The sequence below is a fragment of the Archocentrus centrarchus genome, chromosome 15, assembly GCF_007364275.1.
Source record: "Archocentrus centrarchus isolate MPI-CPG fArcCen1 chromosome 15, fArcCen1, whole genome shotgun sequence".
Classification (NCBI taxonomy): domain Eukaryota; kingdom Metazoa; phylum Chordata; class Actinopteri; order Cichliformes; family Cichlidae; genus Archocentrus; species Archocentrus centrarchus.
In genome coordinates, this window is record NC_044360.1 from 16,074,092 (window position 1) to 16,089,429 (window position 15,338).

General features: G+C 39.4%; 2 protein-coding genes across 2 annotated transcripts; one reads left to right on the forward strand and one right to left on the reverse strand.

Moving 5' to 3' along the window:
- Positions 1-409: 409 nt before the first annotated feature.
- Positions 410-4,627, reverse strand: eif4ebp2 (eukaryotic translation initiation factor 4E binding protein 2). Its single transcript, XM_030748304.1, has 3 exons — positions 4,308-4,627; positions 2,703-2,882; positions 410-2,596 (listed from the first exon to the last, which is right to left on the reverse strand). Exons 1-3 carry the CDS (start codon positions 4,438-4,440, stop codon positions 2,565-2,567), a joined length of 345 nt encoding a protein of 114 aa, XP_030604164.1. The 5' UTR covers positions 4,441-4,627; the 3' UTR covers positions 410-2,564.
- Positions 4,628-8,382: 3,755 nt separating this feature from the next.
- ppa1b (inorganic pyrophosphatase 1b) lies at positions 8,383-14,103 on the forward strand. Its single transcript, XM_030747955.1, has 11 exons — positions 8,383-8,537; positions 9,439-9,503; positions 9,907-9,960; positions 12,262-12,381; positions 12,486-12,572; positions 12,714-12,840; positions 12,921-13,048; positions 13,258-13,343; positions 13,465-13,540; positions 13,629-13,668; positions 13,769-14,103. The coding sequence occupies exons 1-11, from the start codon at positions 8,477-8,479 to the stop codon at positions 13,798-13,800; spliced, it is 876 nt and encodes a 291-aa protein (XP_030603815.1). The 5' UTR covers positions 8,383-8,476; the 3' UTR covers positions 13,801-14,103.
- The last annotated feature ends 1,235 nt before the right edge of the window (positions 14,104-15,338 follow it).

Sequence of the window (15,338 nt, forward strand, 5' to 3'; positions counted from 1 at the left end):
CTGTGTCCTTATTCTTGTTTGCTTACAATGCACTTGTTGCTTATTTTTATTCATCAATTTGTTACTGATGAACTTGCCTTAACTTTTGCTGCTTTACTCTAGAAGACTAACTCTCATAACAAGACACCAGACACCATTTTTCTTTATAAAAAGTATTTCACATGCATTGTTCCATCAGATAGTAATAACCAGTTGCCTAAATAGCATTCACTGAATGAAAGAAATATCAATGTTTACAGATCTACTCAGATGAGAAAGAAATCTCAAATCTTTTGTACTGATAAAAATGTGCTAAACATGTCTGCATGCACAAGTGATTCCTGCTTGTTGCTGAAACCGAGTGAGATTGTGACACTCAAAGCTGCCAAAAATAACACAAATCATGGAAAACGAATAAATTAAAAAAAAAAAAAAAAAAATTCTTGTTTTTCTTTGTTACGGAATTTATTGATCTTGCAGCAACAGTGTCCACTGGCATTGGAGTTTCATTTAAAACAAAGTCATTTAAAATCAGAACAAAAAGGTTACAGTAAGTTTGTTTCAAATTTGTCTCTCAAAGCATAATGTTAAGCCCTCTTTGTGAAACTGAACTCAGTTGAAAGAAATCTGCCATGTGAATTATAATGCCGTAATATAAAGACTTCTCTCCAAAGAAATTTAAAACAAAAAAAGAACTGTGCAATGCAAACTGGGTTCAAGAAACCCCATCATGTATTTGTCACCAAACATAGCCAGAGTTAATAACGGCAAAAAAAAAAAAAAAAAAACTTGACAGACATCAACGGTTCCAGTCTTACTGAGAAACAAACTACATGTTGAGTCATTTACCAAGTTCAGAGCTGCTACTTGGACAGAGTACAACTAGCAGATAGGACTATGATTCATGGTGTAAAAAATAAAATTATTTGGACATAATGAGTATGCAGCACTCCAACAATGCCAACTTCAATATCCCATATATACCATTGCACTTCCAAACTTCACAGCTGTATGAGGAAAGAAATCCCGTAAAAATAAAAAGTATTCGTTTTGCTCAATTGCCAAGTACAATGTTACCTGTTCAATGTTGCAGTGAAAAAATAAACATCTGTGGAAATTACAAATTGATGACAAGGTACCTAGTTACTGCATTTCATGTAAAGTAAGGCATGGGCAGGCATGACTCGTGAGATGAAAAAGGTAATCTAAAATGGATTAAGGACACTGGGGACAGATTTGTTGATTACAGCATCCGTCAAGCCTGATGCAAACAATGTATTCTGGCTGCTTAACATTTCCAACAAATCCACAGGCTTGACAGTGCTTATATACCCAAACAGATACACTCAAGCCTAAGAAACTGTATTAAAAATAAAATGCATATAAAAACATCTGGATTATTTCAAGTTCTCCAAAATCATCTTGTATCTCACCAAAATAAAAGTGGGATATTAACTGTTTCCATGTTCGTCTAAATGTTGTATCTGGTTTGGATAGCCAAGAAAAAAAAGCTCCCAGCACACGGTGCCAACTATCCTTAGACTTATCAAATTATGAATGCAAAGCTCCTGCCAACACAACAAGATCAAAGTGTAGTAAAAATGTTTTGTTTTTGGTTTTTTTGGCAGAAGAGAAATGTGAAAATAAAAATCACAGCGAGGCCACAGCAGTGATGAATTCAGTGGCTTTATATTGTTATACTGAAATGTAACTAAATCAAAAGCTCATTTGTCACTTGTCAGGTTGAGACCTAACAGTGGGATTTACCTAAAGCTGGGAAATACAATCATTTTACAATTTAAAAACAAAACAAATAAACAAACCCCAAAAAAGCTCAATCGCAGGCTAAAATTGTAAAAAAAAAAAAAAATTAAATTGAAAAAAAATTTTGTTTTTACCTTGGAAACTGGAAACGTATGAATGCTTGTGTTGGTAATGAAGACTAAAGTCTTGGAATGGCGTGAAATTATTCACCTAATTAAAAAATACAGCATCCTTTTACAAACCATCACTGGAAACTAAAGAGTCCAACTGATAACAGATTGAGAGGCTTTTCAAGTAGTTCCAAAACAATTAAAAAAAAAAAAAAAAAAAAAAAAAAAATCACTTAAATATCATGTTAACAAGGGCCGTCAAAACCAAAGACTGGTGAATCTCAAAGCTTTTGATTGATTCCAAGGCCAAGACTAGAAATGACCACTTCCTCTCCCAATTAGCGTGAAATGTTACCCACCAGTTTCACAGCTCTGCTGAGGACTCAGGCAGCTGTGAGATGAGCACTGCAATCTACAAATTGGACTAATTTGTCTGAGTATTCGGGGGCCGCTCCCTTGTTGTGAAGTTAATTTGTACTGCAACTGGTAACCATGGAAATCTATTTAAATAAACCTAGTTTCCAGCATTGGCCACACTGTACCTGTATGATATACTGAATCCCCATGGTTTACACACATTACATCCAGCAGTGAGACAAAGAGCTAAAGAAGATGGCTGCCATGAGGGCTCACGACATTGGTTTCTACAAGCCAAGCCACTGGCACGCGTGTTGCCAGGTTATTTCCTTTTGCTGGTGTGGTTCCAGTAGGTTAGATGTCCATTTCGAACTGAGCGTCATCACCTTGAAAGCATAATAAGAAAGGACAAGGAGGTAATGAGATGTGCCTAGAAGAAGCTGGTTAATTATTCAATATGTGGAATAATGAATTGGTTGCCCCCTCTCTTACCAGTTGTGGGTTTGCCATCATGGTTGTTGATGTGGTGGTTGGCTTCATTCTTCTGGTTCTCACTCAAGACGTTTAGGCTGGTCACTCCAGGGATGACAGGCAGGTGAGCCGGGGGAGTCTGGGCAATGGGAGAATTGCGCCTATCCAGTAGGAACTTACGGTCGTAGATGATCCGGGTTCCTGAAACGGGAAGCATCAAGTTTCTGCTACCTTTCCAAAGAGACAGTGAATATGGGTGCAGTCTAATTTGTCTAAAGTCAAAAGCCTGGCCTTCATCCAGAGGGCCCAGATTCAGGCCACCTGTACCATAATCAATGATGTTGGTGAAACTACTTCCCCATTAAGTTCTATGTGGTATCTGATTACCAGAATGTTGAGACACAAGACTCTTGCTTAAAGAGTGTCCCTGTATACACTACTGTCTGTTATTTTCTGAATAAAAGTGCTAACACCTTTAGTCTTGATGGCCATGGTGGCATCACAGTATTTTCATTCTCAACTGACTCAAGAGGCTGGTTCCCTCCCTCTTGCCACAGTGGGCATTTTGACTTGCCATGGCAGGCAATCACAGGTGGAACTAATATTAACATCAGCTCAGCTCCAGTGATAACTGCAACCCTGGACAACACAGGCTGATTTAATCAGCAGCGCCCGTGTTACTCGTCAAATCCTCTGGGCTTCTTAGATTTTAGTTTCACTTCTTCCTCTTTTCATTGTCATCCTGCAGCTGCTCTCTGCTGCCTCAGAAACCCCACCTATTAATTATTGTAATCTACAGGAGCCTAAAACAAAATGTGCATTTTGAGTATAGCCCGAGTAGTTTCACTTCACAATCCTCTGAGGTTGGATTGCTTAAGAAGAAGAAGAAAAAAAAAAAAAGCTACATCTGAAGACATTTTAACCATTTTCTGATTAAGAAAAAAATGTCTTAGTAGAAAGTCTGTGTACTATTCCTATGCAGAGGAAAGCATGTCAAAAACATCAGTCAGGCAGAAAAAGTGAAAAAGGATCCTACAGTCCTTGTAGAAATCATACATCCGGCACTACAACACAAACCTGATTTTTATATATGCCACAGAAGAAAAACAAACAAAGGAAATAAAAACATTTTTAAGTTAAAATTTCAAGTTATTAGCTCAATTTTGACTTACTAACTACAAATTTTTCAATTTCAAGTCATTTTCTCAGAAGTTTGAGTTTAACAAAATTTTGACTTATGGATGACAAACAAATGTTTTTTTTCCCCCTAGTGGCGGAAACGAGCTTCCACGGATATACAGGTCTGCATTTAATCTACTGATTATCACATTTTTCTTCACCAGAACTGGAAAACATAACATGTTCACCTTCTTTATACACAGTTACAGGTTAACAGTGCACTAATGGAATCTCTGCGTTGCTAAACAGCCAATCAGGCAGAAGCTAGAACGCACGGGGGCGGGGCTAAGCTTTGTTTTTGTTTTCATCTGGATGACAAGGCAGCCTAGGCCACACTGCCAGGAACAGTAGAAGCTCAGCTAACACCACAAGCACCACCTAACTCGAACCACCCCCACTTCCCTTTTCCATAAAATATATGATAAAGCAGATGAGCTGTCCTCTTACCTCCAGGAGTGGTAGCGAATAAAGTGCCTCCGGGAGTGGTACAATAGTCATGAGGTAGCTGCGTTGTGTCGTTGATCAACACCGTCTTGGTCGGGATGGCCCTGCTCTCGCTAAGCTGACGACTGGTCGACATTTTTTTTTTAGCGCCGATTCGGTGACAAATCCAGCAGCTACAGAAAACTGGGGTGTTTATTTCCCGACGGACGGTGGAAACCCGGGCCGTTCCCCACTCTCTTATGTCTTCCCAAAAGCTTTCTCGTCTCTCCTTTCGTCCTCCCAGCCGTCAGCACCGTCCCCTCCCTCAGCAAGGCAGGAAGCACGACAAGCTGCGGCCGGATATGAAGTCAGCAGTACGAAGCATCGCGCTCGGTTACAGCCTATTTTTATACACTAACTGGGAAATCTGAAATTCTGCATGCTGGTAGAAAACTTACTGGACTTACAGGTGTTTCTGTAATGCAACCTAAACAAGGGAGAATATGCCTATATATTCAAGATTCCTTATTGTCATTTCTGCAGTTGCAAGGTATAATAGAAACGAAATGTTATTTTGCCTGGAACGAAGCAGTGCAAATACAGTTAACTAAAATATAATTATACTATAAAAACAGCAATAAGGCCAGCAGCCAGCAGCTTTCCTACTGAGAAGTGAGAGCCCAAGTGTTGAAGTGCATGTGCTGTACTGTGCAATTAAGATTGTGCAAAACAAGAATTGTGCAAATGTTCAAAGAAGGTCCCTGGTTACAGTTGGTTTAGTGCTCTCACAGCCTGTGGGAAGAAGCTGCTGAAAAGTCTGCTGGGTCGATGCTCCTGAACCTTCTCACAGATGGGAGAACAGGATGTGAGATGGGTGGTAAGGGTCTTTTAGGGTTTTATATACAGACATTTATGTAATGCAACCTAATGAAAATATTAGCTCATAAAATAAGAGCTAATATATAAAAGGGTTTAATATGGCAGAATAGGAAGTAATTGTAATTAAAGTCTATAAAATAATTATAATAATTCTCAAAATTGTAACTTATAGTGAATGAGTTCAGTGTTGCTTTAAGATACATTAATAGCCACATCTAGTTATATTTTTAAGGTTGCTAAAAGATTAAGACTAAGATCAAATTAGGACCAGTGATTGAAGCACTGGACAGTGCAAGAGAGGGCGGGCAGGGTGGATTGGGTGGAGATGAGTATGAGAGGTGATTTGTGACAGAAGTATAGCGGCAAGTGTAAGAAGGTAGTGAGACCGAGCTGGAGATGGCTGAGCTGAAGATGCTCAGATTTTCACTGGGAGTGACCAGGATGGATGGGATTAGAAATGAGTATGTCAGAGGGACAGCTCAGGTTGAGCGGTTTGGAGACAAGGTTGGAGAGGCAAGGCTGAGATGGTTTGATGGTGCAGAGGAGGGCTAGTGGATATATTGGACAAAGGAGGCTGAAGGTGGAGCTGACAGGCAGGAGGAAAAGAGGAAGACCACAGAGAAGATTCATAGATGTAGTGAAGGAGGACATGCAAACGGTGTGACAGAGGAGGATGCTAGGGATGAGATGAGATGGAGGCAGATGATCTGTTGTGGTGATCCCTAAAGGGAGCAGCTGAAAGATGAAGAAGAGCTTCTTGTAAGTTTTCTCATAGTGTAAAAAAAAAAAAAAAACGTTCATTTTCATGCTCTTATAAGCACATCACATTGGGATCATCTGCTCCCTTTGGCACAGAAGTGAAGTGTAGTCAAAAGAGGCATTTTAAAACAGCCATCATAAAACTTACATATACCTTAAAGTTTCTGTATGCAAGCAATTTCATGTGTAAAAAAACTTTTGATTTGCAATAAAAGGAGAAATTCCGCAACACTTGGTTGCCTCTAACTGCATGAATGTCTATGTGAAGGACTCTGAAAACAGAGATTCAGCAGCAACAAAGAGAAGAATGTCTCTCTCTTTCTCTCTCACGCTCTGTGTGTATATGTGTGTGCGTATGTGATGCCAGTGCTATAGTTTTCACGTCTGAGACTGCGCAGGGTCAGATTGATATCTTTTTGTCAAAAGAGACCGGATGTCTGTGAACTAGTCCACACAGACAATAAACTGTAAATGTACCAACTACACATGCATCTTCTAAGCAGACTGGAAAAAAAGCATAACAGCAGCAGCTACTCGTTCGTGGTGTCTGCCGGCTTTCTGTGTGCTCATCTGTGAGTATTATCCCAGCCTAAGAGTCCTTGAATGAAGTATCAGTCTACAGTGACAAATGAAGGAAGACGCAGGTGGATTCTTATCAGATGGAAGCGAAAGGCCCTTTGCTAGCCAGGTGGAGAAAGTATGCTGCAGTTCACCATAATACACAGTACTGCATAGTACTGTGTTCCTTTATATGAAAGACATATTTCCCTCTAGAAAATCAAAAAGTGAAGTTATCTCAGAAAACTGTGGTCTTTAATCTAAGTTGTTATATGAGCTGGCCTGTCTGCTACAACTGCTAACAACCAGTCTGACCAAAAGCTATCTACTGGTGTAATGCTTCTTGCAGGGGTCTGCAGGGTGAGGCCATCTTGTTGCTCTTTGGGACTATATTGAATAGTCTTTCAGGACTGCCTTTTGATCCTCTGGAGAAGGTTTGCCTGGAGTTGGTGACAGGCCGCTTGCTGGTCCTCACCACTGCCAAGAGGGCTGGTAATGGCTGTGCTCTCCTGTTGCACCCTTCCTGCAGAGAGATCATCAAGAGACTTCAAATCCCCCGTTTTGTTGTGTCAGTGAATGGCATCGTTTTGGCTGTGTGCAAGTTTTGGATCTCTGGTCATCTAAAACATGGGTCCCCTCCTGATTGCACGGAGACATTGTAGTTGTCTAGTGTAATAGGCTCACTACTACTGGAACCTGGGAGTTCATCAAGACTTTGTCCTTATGTGTTGTGAGGAGAGTGGAAGTGTCTTTCATCTGCATATGGTTTCAAACATATTTCATTTAAACACAGAGCTTCTAATTGGTTTGTGTGGAAAAAGTATGATGTCAAAGCAGAGACAGAATAAAGAGCGTCACAAAAAAGTATTTAGTTGAAGGTTTTACCCTCAGCATCATATGAAAACGTGTGCTAAATATTACACTTCTTAGTTCCTTTTTTTTTTTTTTTTTACATAATAAACGTCTACTCATACTTCTAATACTGAACTAGTATCTTTGTAATGGCATAATCTGCACTAGACAAGTTTCCAATAAATTTATTAGAGGTATGTTACTGAAAGAATATTTTCCAGATTGAAGGGTTATGTATTCTTAAAGACTTTGACATGGAACAGATAATCAAAATGAGCAATTATATCTCATACCTTTACCTAAAGTAAAAGAGGTAAATTTTAAAATCTTAAAGGAGATTAGTCCAACCAGTACTTTTATTGGGTTGAGCTTTGAATATGAGTTTTTGTGATAGCATTTCTGAGGATGTGGATCATTTATTTTTTGGTTATGAGTCAGTGGAGTTGTTCCAGAGTGACATGCACAGCTGGCTGCAGGCCAGGGAAATTGACCCGCTCCTACTGACATTAAAATTAATTTGCTTTGGACTTTTATTTAATTTTTATTTTAAACTAAGAACAGAAATTTGGACTTTTTGTTTAATAATTTTATTTTGATAGGAAAGTTTTTTGTTAATAAATGTAGATATTTCAAAGCTAAAGCTGTTTGGAATTATTGGAAAAACGATTTAAAACTTTCCAGTCAATCTTTAAAAGGAGCAAAAGATAAGTCAGCTTTTACATTACTTCCATTGCTTAAAGTTAATCTGAAGTTAATCTGTGAAGGCCCTGTTTTGCTTGCATTTTTATATTGGCTGCACTATTTGATAATTTTAAATCACTTTGACACGAGCCCACTTTTCTTGTGCCTTATACTGGTGTTTTGCTCTTATTTTATTTTATTTATTTTTTTGTCAAAACACTCATTTTTAGTATATAGGTTCTGTGGATAAATATTGTCTGTACTTATGGTCACAGATGAAATTGTTAAAAAAAAAAAATGGTATCTGTTGTGCCCGATATTTCCAGTAGCCGATGAAGGCATCATCGACCAAGTGCGCATGCGCTGTGCCTTGGGTGACTACGCACCGCCACTAACTTGCACAGACTCTTCGGACGCCATCCTTCATCCAAATCCAGCGTAAAACAGAAAGCCGAACCGAAATCATGAGCTTCACGGTAGAAGAGAGGGGAAACCCGAACTCGCTGAGCTACCGCCTGTTCTTCAGTAAGTATGAAATGAGCAGAACTACTAAAGTTGTGTCTATATTTGATACTTTAAGGACTGTCCTCAAACGCCACGGGCTAGCCGCAACCTCCCACGTGTCACTTATTCGTTTGTTATTGCTGGCTTTTTTTTCAGTCATATTAGTGATGTGTATGTATATATATATCCCTGCAGTAGAAAATAAGTGAAAAATTCCAAATTAATTGGAAGTTTCCTACCGAGTCCATTGACCTGCCCTAACCGGTCCTTTCGGTTTTACCCGGTAACATGAAGATGATGGGATGGACCTTAGATAAAGAGGCTGTGCCTGATCGTCGACCTTTCAGCGTTATATCTGCCTGTACGTGGTAGAAGGAAGTTGTTTATGGCAAAATAGCAAGGTGTTAAAACACCTGCATAAATCATAAATGTTTGGAGGTGGTGGGACAACGCCCTCTCTGATTTATAATCGCCTATCAACCCTGTTGTCATTGATTGCGGGATAAACAATTCATAGCACTGTCAGAAAGCCTCTTGACTATCATCCCATCATAATTTGGTGACGTTCTCTCATAGTTTACAGTTTTTAGGGTTAGATAATTGAAAGGCACTCATTAAAATGCGGATCATGCCAATTGCAATAAAAACTTGATGGCAAAATCAGCTTTGGTGAAGTATGCATGGTACAGTACAGTCTTTGTATGCTGGAAGGTCTGCTCCAAGCAGGATATAATGAATGCTCCACTCAGCTGCTGCACTGTCACTAATAGTATGTGGGTAATCCTAGACTGGTCATTCAGCTGTAAATGGACAAAGGATAAAATACTGGTGTTAGTAATTCAGGCTTACATAAACATATATCAGGTAAAAAAAAAACTGTACCTGCCTGCCATATTCATACAGCGTTTAATCTTTCTTGCAGAAAATGCTGAAGGGAAGTACATCTCACCATTTCATGACATACCTATATATGCCGATGAGAGTCAGGTAAGCCACCTTCACCCCTTCACATGTGTAAATATGGGTGCGTTTTTAATATTGACCCTCTATTTGAATTTCACCTGCAGTGCAGCCATTGATGTTCAGCTGCTTTTTTTTGTGGAATAGTGAGGTCATAGTCTATTTGCAAGGCAGTGGCCTTTACTCTTTATTTTCTCAGTGCTGTGTCAATACCTTTTGTGATTGCTATAGATTATTTATCTTATCTGTCTGCAAGAGTTAATAAGTTTTGAAGCAACATCAGAGTAGGAGCTTGAATGTAGCACATTTTAAGGTAAAGATAAAAATGTGTAAAGTATAGAATTGTCTCACTCAAGTATGAAGAAAAATATATTTAAATGAACTTCGAGATAGTTAAGACAGATTTTTTTTTCTCTCTCTTTTTTTGTAGAACATCTTTCATATGGTTGTTGAAGTGCCAAGATGGACAAATGCAAAAATGGAGGTAAGACTGGTGCTGTGCTGCTTTCAAAAGGTGCAGGTGGCTGATTAAGGAAAGATAAAAAAACAAAGAAAATGTACTCTTGAGCTATTTTTGCACCAGGTCTGAAGCCCTGACGTAGGTGCCCTTGATAACGCAAATGCAGATGAGGCATTAAATGCTTTTTAACCTGCCAGCTCCCCTAGTGCAAAGTCTGCTCAGTGTCTGAAGCTGTGGGAGAATAGTGCAGGTAATAGTCCAGCCTGCAGACTCTTTCCATTAGTAGTCAATTTCAGACAATGTTCTGTCTTGATTCTCCTGACATTGTCCAGTGTGCCTTTGTGGAAACTGCTTTAGTGATAATAATGATGAAATGGACAGTGAAATATATTGGCATAATAATAGAATTTAGCAAACATTAAGACATAATGTATTTATGAATGACATGATTCATAATCTGGAAGTCTCGTTTTAATGTCTCTGTGGCTTCTGAGTCATCCAGGTCACGGTCACTTTAAGTTCTTGTATTGAAGGCAGCTGAACTCCATTTTTAGGTTTTTGAAAGGAGTCCAGCTAACCTACCTGAAACCTACCTGGCCCTGTGTGAAAAAGTAATTGGCCCCTTGTTAAATCATGGATTAACTGTGATTGACTACATTTTTTGGAAGGCTGAGTTCAATTTCACTAGGCACACAGAGGCCAGATTTCTGCCAGATGTGTTGATTCAAGAAATCAATTGAAGAGAACCTCAAAGATCTCAAAAAGCAGCACATGATACCACGATTTAAAGAAACAGCTGAGAAACAAAGTCATTGATATCTGTCAGTCTGGAAAGGGTTACAAAGCCACTTCTAAGACTTTGGGACTCCAGTGAACCACAATCAGAGCCATTATCCACAAATGAAGAAAACTTGGAACAGTGGTGAATCTTCCCCAGACGTGGTTGACCTACCAAAATTACTCAAAGAGCACATCTACGACTCATTCAGGAGGTCACAAAAGAATCCAGAACGGCATCTAAAGAACTGCAGGCCTCACTTGTTTCAGTTAAGGTCAGAGTTAATGCTTCAACAATAAGGAAGAGACTGGGCAAAAATGTCATCCATGGGAGAGTCCCAAGGCGAAAACCACTTCTGACCAACAAGAACACAAAGGCTCATCTTGTGTTTACCTAAAGACATTTTGATGATCGCCAAGACCTTTTTATTTTGGTCACAATGGCTTTATTTATTTGCTCGCTACAAGAATATTCTTAAAGGAGAATGCCCGGCTATCATTTCATGTCCTGAAGCTCAAGAGCACTTGGGTTATGTAGCAGAACAATGATTGGAAACACACCACAAAGTGCACCTCTGTATGGAAAAAGAAAAGACATTTTTTGGATTAGCGTAATCAAAGTTTGGGCTCAAATCTGATTGAGGTGCTTTGGCGGTATCTTAAACAGGCCATTCATGCTGGAAAACCCTTGAATGTGGCTGAATTATTCTATCTTGGTCTAATATTAAAATTTGTTTGATCTGAAACATTTAGCGTGCCAAATATGCGAGGAAAAAAGCAGGAAGGGGGCAGATATTTCTACACTACTGTATTAACATGCTGATAGTTTATAGTAGTAATTTGGCTACTGTACAGTAATAATTTCAGTACAGTAATGAGCTGCTTCATAATATGAAGCTATGACAGTACTGTAAATGTTTGTGCGCTCACTGTGACAAAGTGAAGTCATTGCTGTTGCTCTGTTATATTTTTCCAGCTGCAAAATATGAGTTTTGCCGTTTAAGTGTTATTCCCTTGGGTGAGAGATGTGAGCGTGTTTCTAATGAGCTCCACCGCAGACATTATCTCTGCACCAGCTAATCTGTAGCATTTCATTAACTCACTGTCATTCAGTATTTGGAGGAGATTTCCCCTACATCTTTATTTTTCAGCCAGTTTCTTCTGTTCTCTGCTAAAGAGCCTCCTAAGCCTCTTAAAAGTCCTCCTTATTACCCCAGATTTTCACCACAGAAGCTCTTGCTGCAAACATTTATCTTTACCAGGATCTCATCTTAGCTGTTAGGAGTTAAATTTCCCCAAATTCTCATTGAGTTTTGCCACTTTTTTTTTTTTTGGTCTTTATGCTGTGATGAAGGCTTTATGTTTTGCATCAGATCTTTGCAGCTTTGGCTTAAGCTTATTCACCATGGCTCATGTAATGTTTTTATCATGCAAAATATCATCTATCGTTGATAGCTGTATTGAGAATTATTGTTTCTAGCTGTGAATGCTAAGTGTCCCGTGTCATGTCTTTTGGCATGAATGATCTTTGCAACACATTTCTTTTAGATTGCTACAAAAGACTTCTTGAACCCAATAAAGCAAGATGTTAAGAAGGGCAAGCTGCGTTATGTTGCCAATGTTTTCCCACATAAAGGCTACATATGGAACTATGGAGCCATTCCTCAGGTCAGTATTTTGTTTAAAATAGTTGCACATTAATAATTTCTTTTAACGGTGAGTAATAGTGAACGTCCAGTAGTTTGATTTAACTTCCTGCTATCGTGTTGTAGACGTGGGAAGATCCTGCGCATAAAGATGGAGACACTGACTGCTGTGGTGACAACGACCCCATTGATGTCTGTGAAATCGGCAGTAAGGTACTGATGACTTTACAGCCTTAACTTTGTGTCTTTCATGTTTTTTTTTTCATGTCATGCAAAACAGATAGTATTGTCAATTTGTTGTGAGTTCTCCTTTTGTTACTGAAAATGAACCACAAGCTGAAATGTCCCCTATAGGTGTGCTCCCGTGGAGAAGTAATCAAAGTGAAAGTCCTGGGCATCCTGGCTATGATCGATGAGGGCGAAACCGATTGGAAAGTGATTGCAATCAATGTAGAGGACCCCGAGGCCAGCGAGATGAACAGTAAGCACCTCGGCTTTTTCAGTTTTCGTTTTTCTGCATCTGCATCATGAACTTATGATGATGTTCTTGTCTATGATCAGACATTAGTGATGTCCAGCGCCTTAAACCTGGCTACCTGGAGGCCACAGTCGACTGGTTCAGGAGGTACAAAGTGCCAGATGGGAAACCAGAGAACCGATTTGCTTTCAACGAAGAGTTCAAAGACAAGGTCTCCACTTAACATACCTCATTTAGTCATCAAGTCATTCTTTTAAGCACATTGTCAGCATTTCCTTCTTCCTTGTCAAACTTGTGATGCAGTTTGAAAATAGGGCTTCAAGGAACTGTCAGACTAGTCCCTGCAAAATCAGTTACAACAACTTTAATTACCATGTGATTGTACTTTCAGTTTAGTAGTTATGTTTTTTTATGTTTCAGGACTTTGCCATTGAAGTAATCAAGAGCACTCATAACTTCTGGAAAGCCCTCATTTCCCAACAGGCTAAAGCTGGTGAACTGAACTGGTAAATGCTGGCTTTTTTTTTTAACAGCTGCTTTTAGAACAAATGCAAACTCACACTCATTCAGTTCTTTAACATAAGTAACCATACTTAACATAAATCTCTTTATTATCAAACAAAACAGCAAAAACACATGTATCTCGGCCAACAACAGCCCTTTCTGCTGCTCTGCAGATGAGGCTAATGCTGCTGTTGGAGAGGTAAGATTTTTATTGCCTCTGTTTTGCAATGTAAGATCAGAAATTTCAGCATGAGGCCTCTTTGACTGGTGTTTGCTTCTATTTTTAGACATGCCCGTGTGGAAAAGAAGAGCCTATCCCCACATCAGGTAGCCTTTCATAAAATCACTTTCTAGTCATGCACAGATTTTTGGATTTTTGAAACTGACTAATAAGATGTGAGACTGACACTGTTGTTTTTATTTGCAGTCGATAAATGGTTCTACTATGAGAGGAAGTAAAGCAGGAGCTGTTTCAAGTGGACCAGGATGAAAGCTCATCTCTCACAGGAATACTTGAAGACAAACTTAGATCAGGAACCAATGGGATGGCTGGGTCAGGGTTTGCCTGTCTTCTTGTAGATGGCGAGAATAGATCCTGTAGAGAACGAGAGACATCAAATAGCACTTATGTCACGACCAATAATTTTTCACTTATTTAAAAAAAAAAAAAAATCTCTTTGGAGATGCGCTGTAATGAACAAAGTACAGGTACTGTGCCTAGTAGATACTTGTGTCCTATCTGAGACTGAACTGCTTTAATAAAGCTTTTCTGGTTCAATTATCAACAAAGTGTGAGTTTGGAGTCATTAGCGTTTAGTTTAGACCAGTGGTTCTCAAACTGTGGGGCACTGCAGAGGCCTGGTGACCATGGAAAAGATGAATCTGAAAGAATCTGTTTTTTGTAGGGAAAATAAACAACATTACTGATGTTAACATGCTGTGCACTGATTCTCTAAGGTTCTGCTTTTTCATTGGTAAGGACTGATTTAAAAAATGGGATCTGGCTTCTCAAGTGGCATGACAGAAAGTTTGAGAACCACTGTTTTAGACCATAAACTATATGATTATAACTGTTTTATATGTACTTTTCAGAACTGTCTCAATACTTTGTGGCATAGATTCAACAAGATGCTGGAAATATTCCTCAGATTTCGGTCCATATTGACATGTTGGCATCTCGCAGTTCTCAGCTGTGATGTGAATCTCCTGTTCCACCACATCCCAAAGGTGCACTGTGGGATTGAGATTTGGTGAATGTGGAGGCCTTTTGAGTACAGTGAACTCAGTCATGTTCAAGAAAACTGAGCTTTGTGACCTGGCCCATTATCCTTCTGGATGCATCCCTCAGAAGATGGGAACATTGTGATATAAAGGGATGGACATGGTTGGCAATAATACTCAGGGAGTCTGGTATTTAAATAATGTTCATTTGGTACTAAGGGGTCCAAAGTGTGCCAAGAAAATAACTCCATGTCATTACACCACCATCAGCAGCCTTAACAGCTGTCACATGGCAGGAAGGATCCATGCTTTCATGTTTTTTTTTTTTTGTTTGTTTTACACCAAATTCTGACTGTCCATTTTGAACTGTGTAAACTGTAGCCTCAGTTTCCTGTTCTTAGCTGACAGGAGTGGCACCGGGTGTGGCCTGCTGCTGCTGCTGCTGCTGCTGCTGCAGTCCATCTGTTTCAAGATTTTACATGTGCATTCAGAGATGCTCTTCTGCTTACCTTGGTTGTAATGAGTGATTTTGCCTTCATATCAGCTCAAAGCAGTCTTGCCATTCTCCTCTTATTTCTGACATTAACAAGCTATTTTCACCCAGACAACTGCTGCTCACTGGATATTTTCTCTTTTTTCGACCAGTCTCTGGAAACCCTAGAGAAGGTTGCGTGGGAAAATCCCAGTAAATCAGCAGTTTCTGAAGACCAGACTGTCACCAACAACAATGTCACGGTCGGGTCGACCATGTCTACATTCCTAAATGCTTTGAGTTG

Bases quoted from the DNA above. Each gene is read 5' to 3' on its own strand.
- eif4ebp2 (XM_030748304.1), bottom strand. From the start codon at position 4,440: ATGTCGACCAGTCGTCAGCTTAGCGAGAGCAGGGCCATCCCGACCAAG. The intron at 2,883-4,307 runs GTAAGAGGACAG...TTCCCGTTTCAG, and splicing joins ATTCGCTACCACTCCTGGAG to GAACCCGGATCATCTACGAC. The intron at 2,597-2,702 runs GTAAGAGAGGGG...TATGCTTTCAAG, and splicing joins TGATGGCAAACCCACAACTG to GTGATGACGCTCAGTTCGAA.
- ppa1b (XM_030747955.1), top strand. From the start codon at position 8,477: ATGAGCTTCACGGTAGAAGAGAGGGGAAACCCGAACTCGCTGAGCTAC. The intron at 9,961-12,261 runs GTAAGACTGGTG...CATTTCTTTTAG, and splicing joins GGACAAATGCAAAAATGGAG to ATTGCTACAAAAGACTTCTT. The intron at 12,573-12,713 runs GTACTGATGACT...TGTCCCCTATAG, and splicing joins TCTGTGAAATCGGCAGTAAG to GTGTGCTCCCGTGGAGAAGT.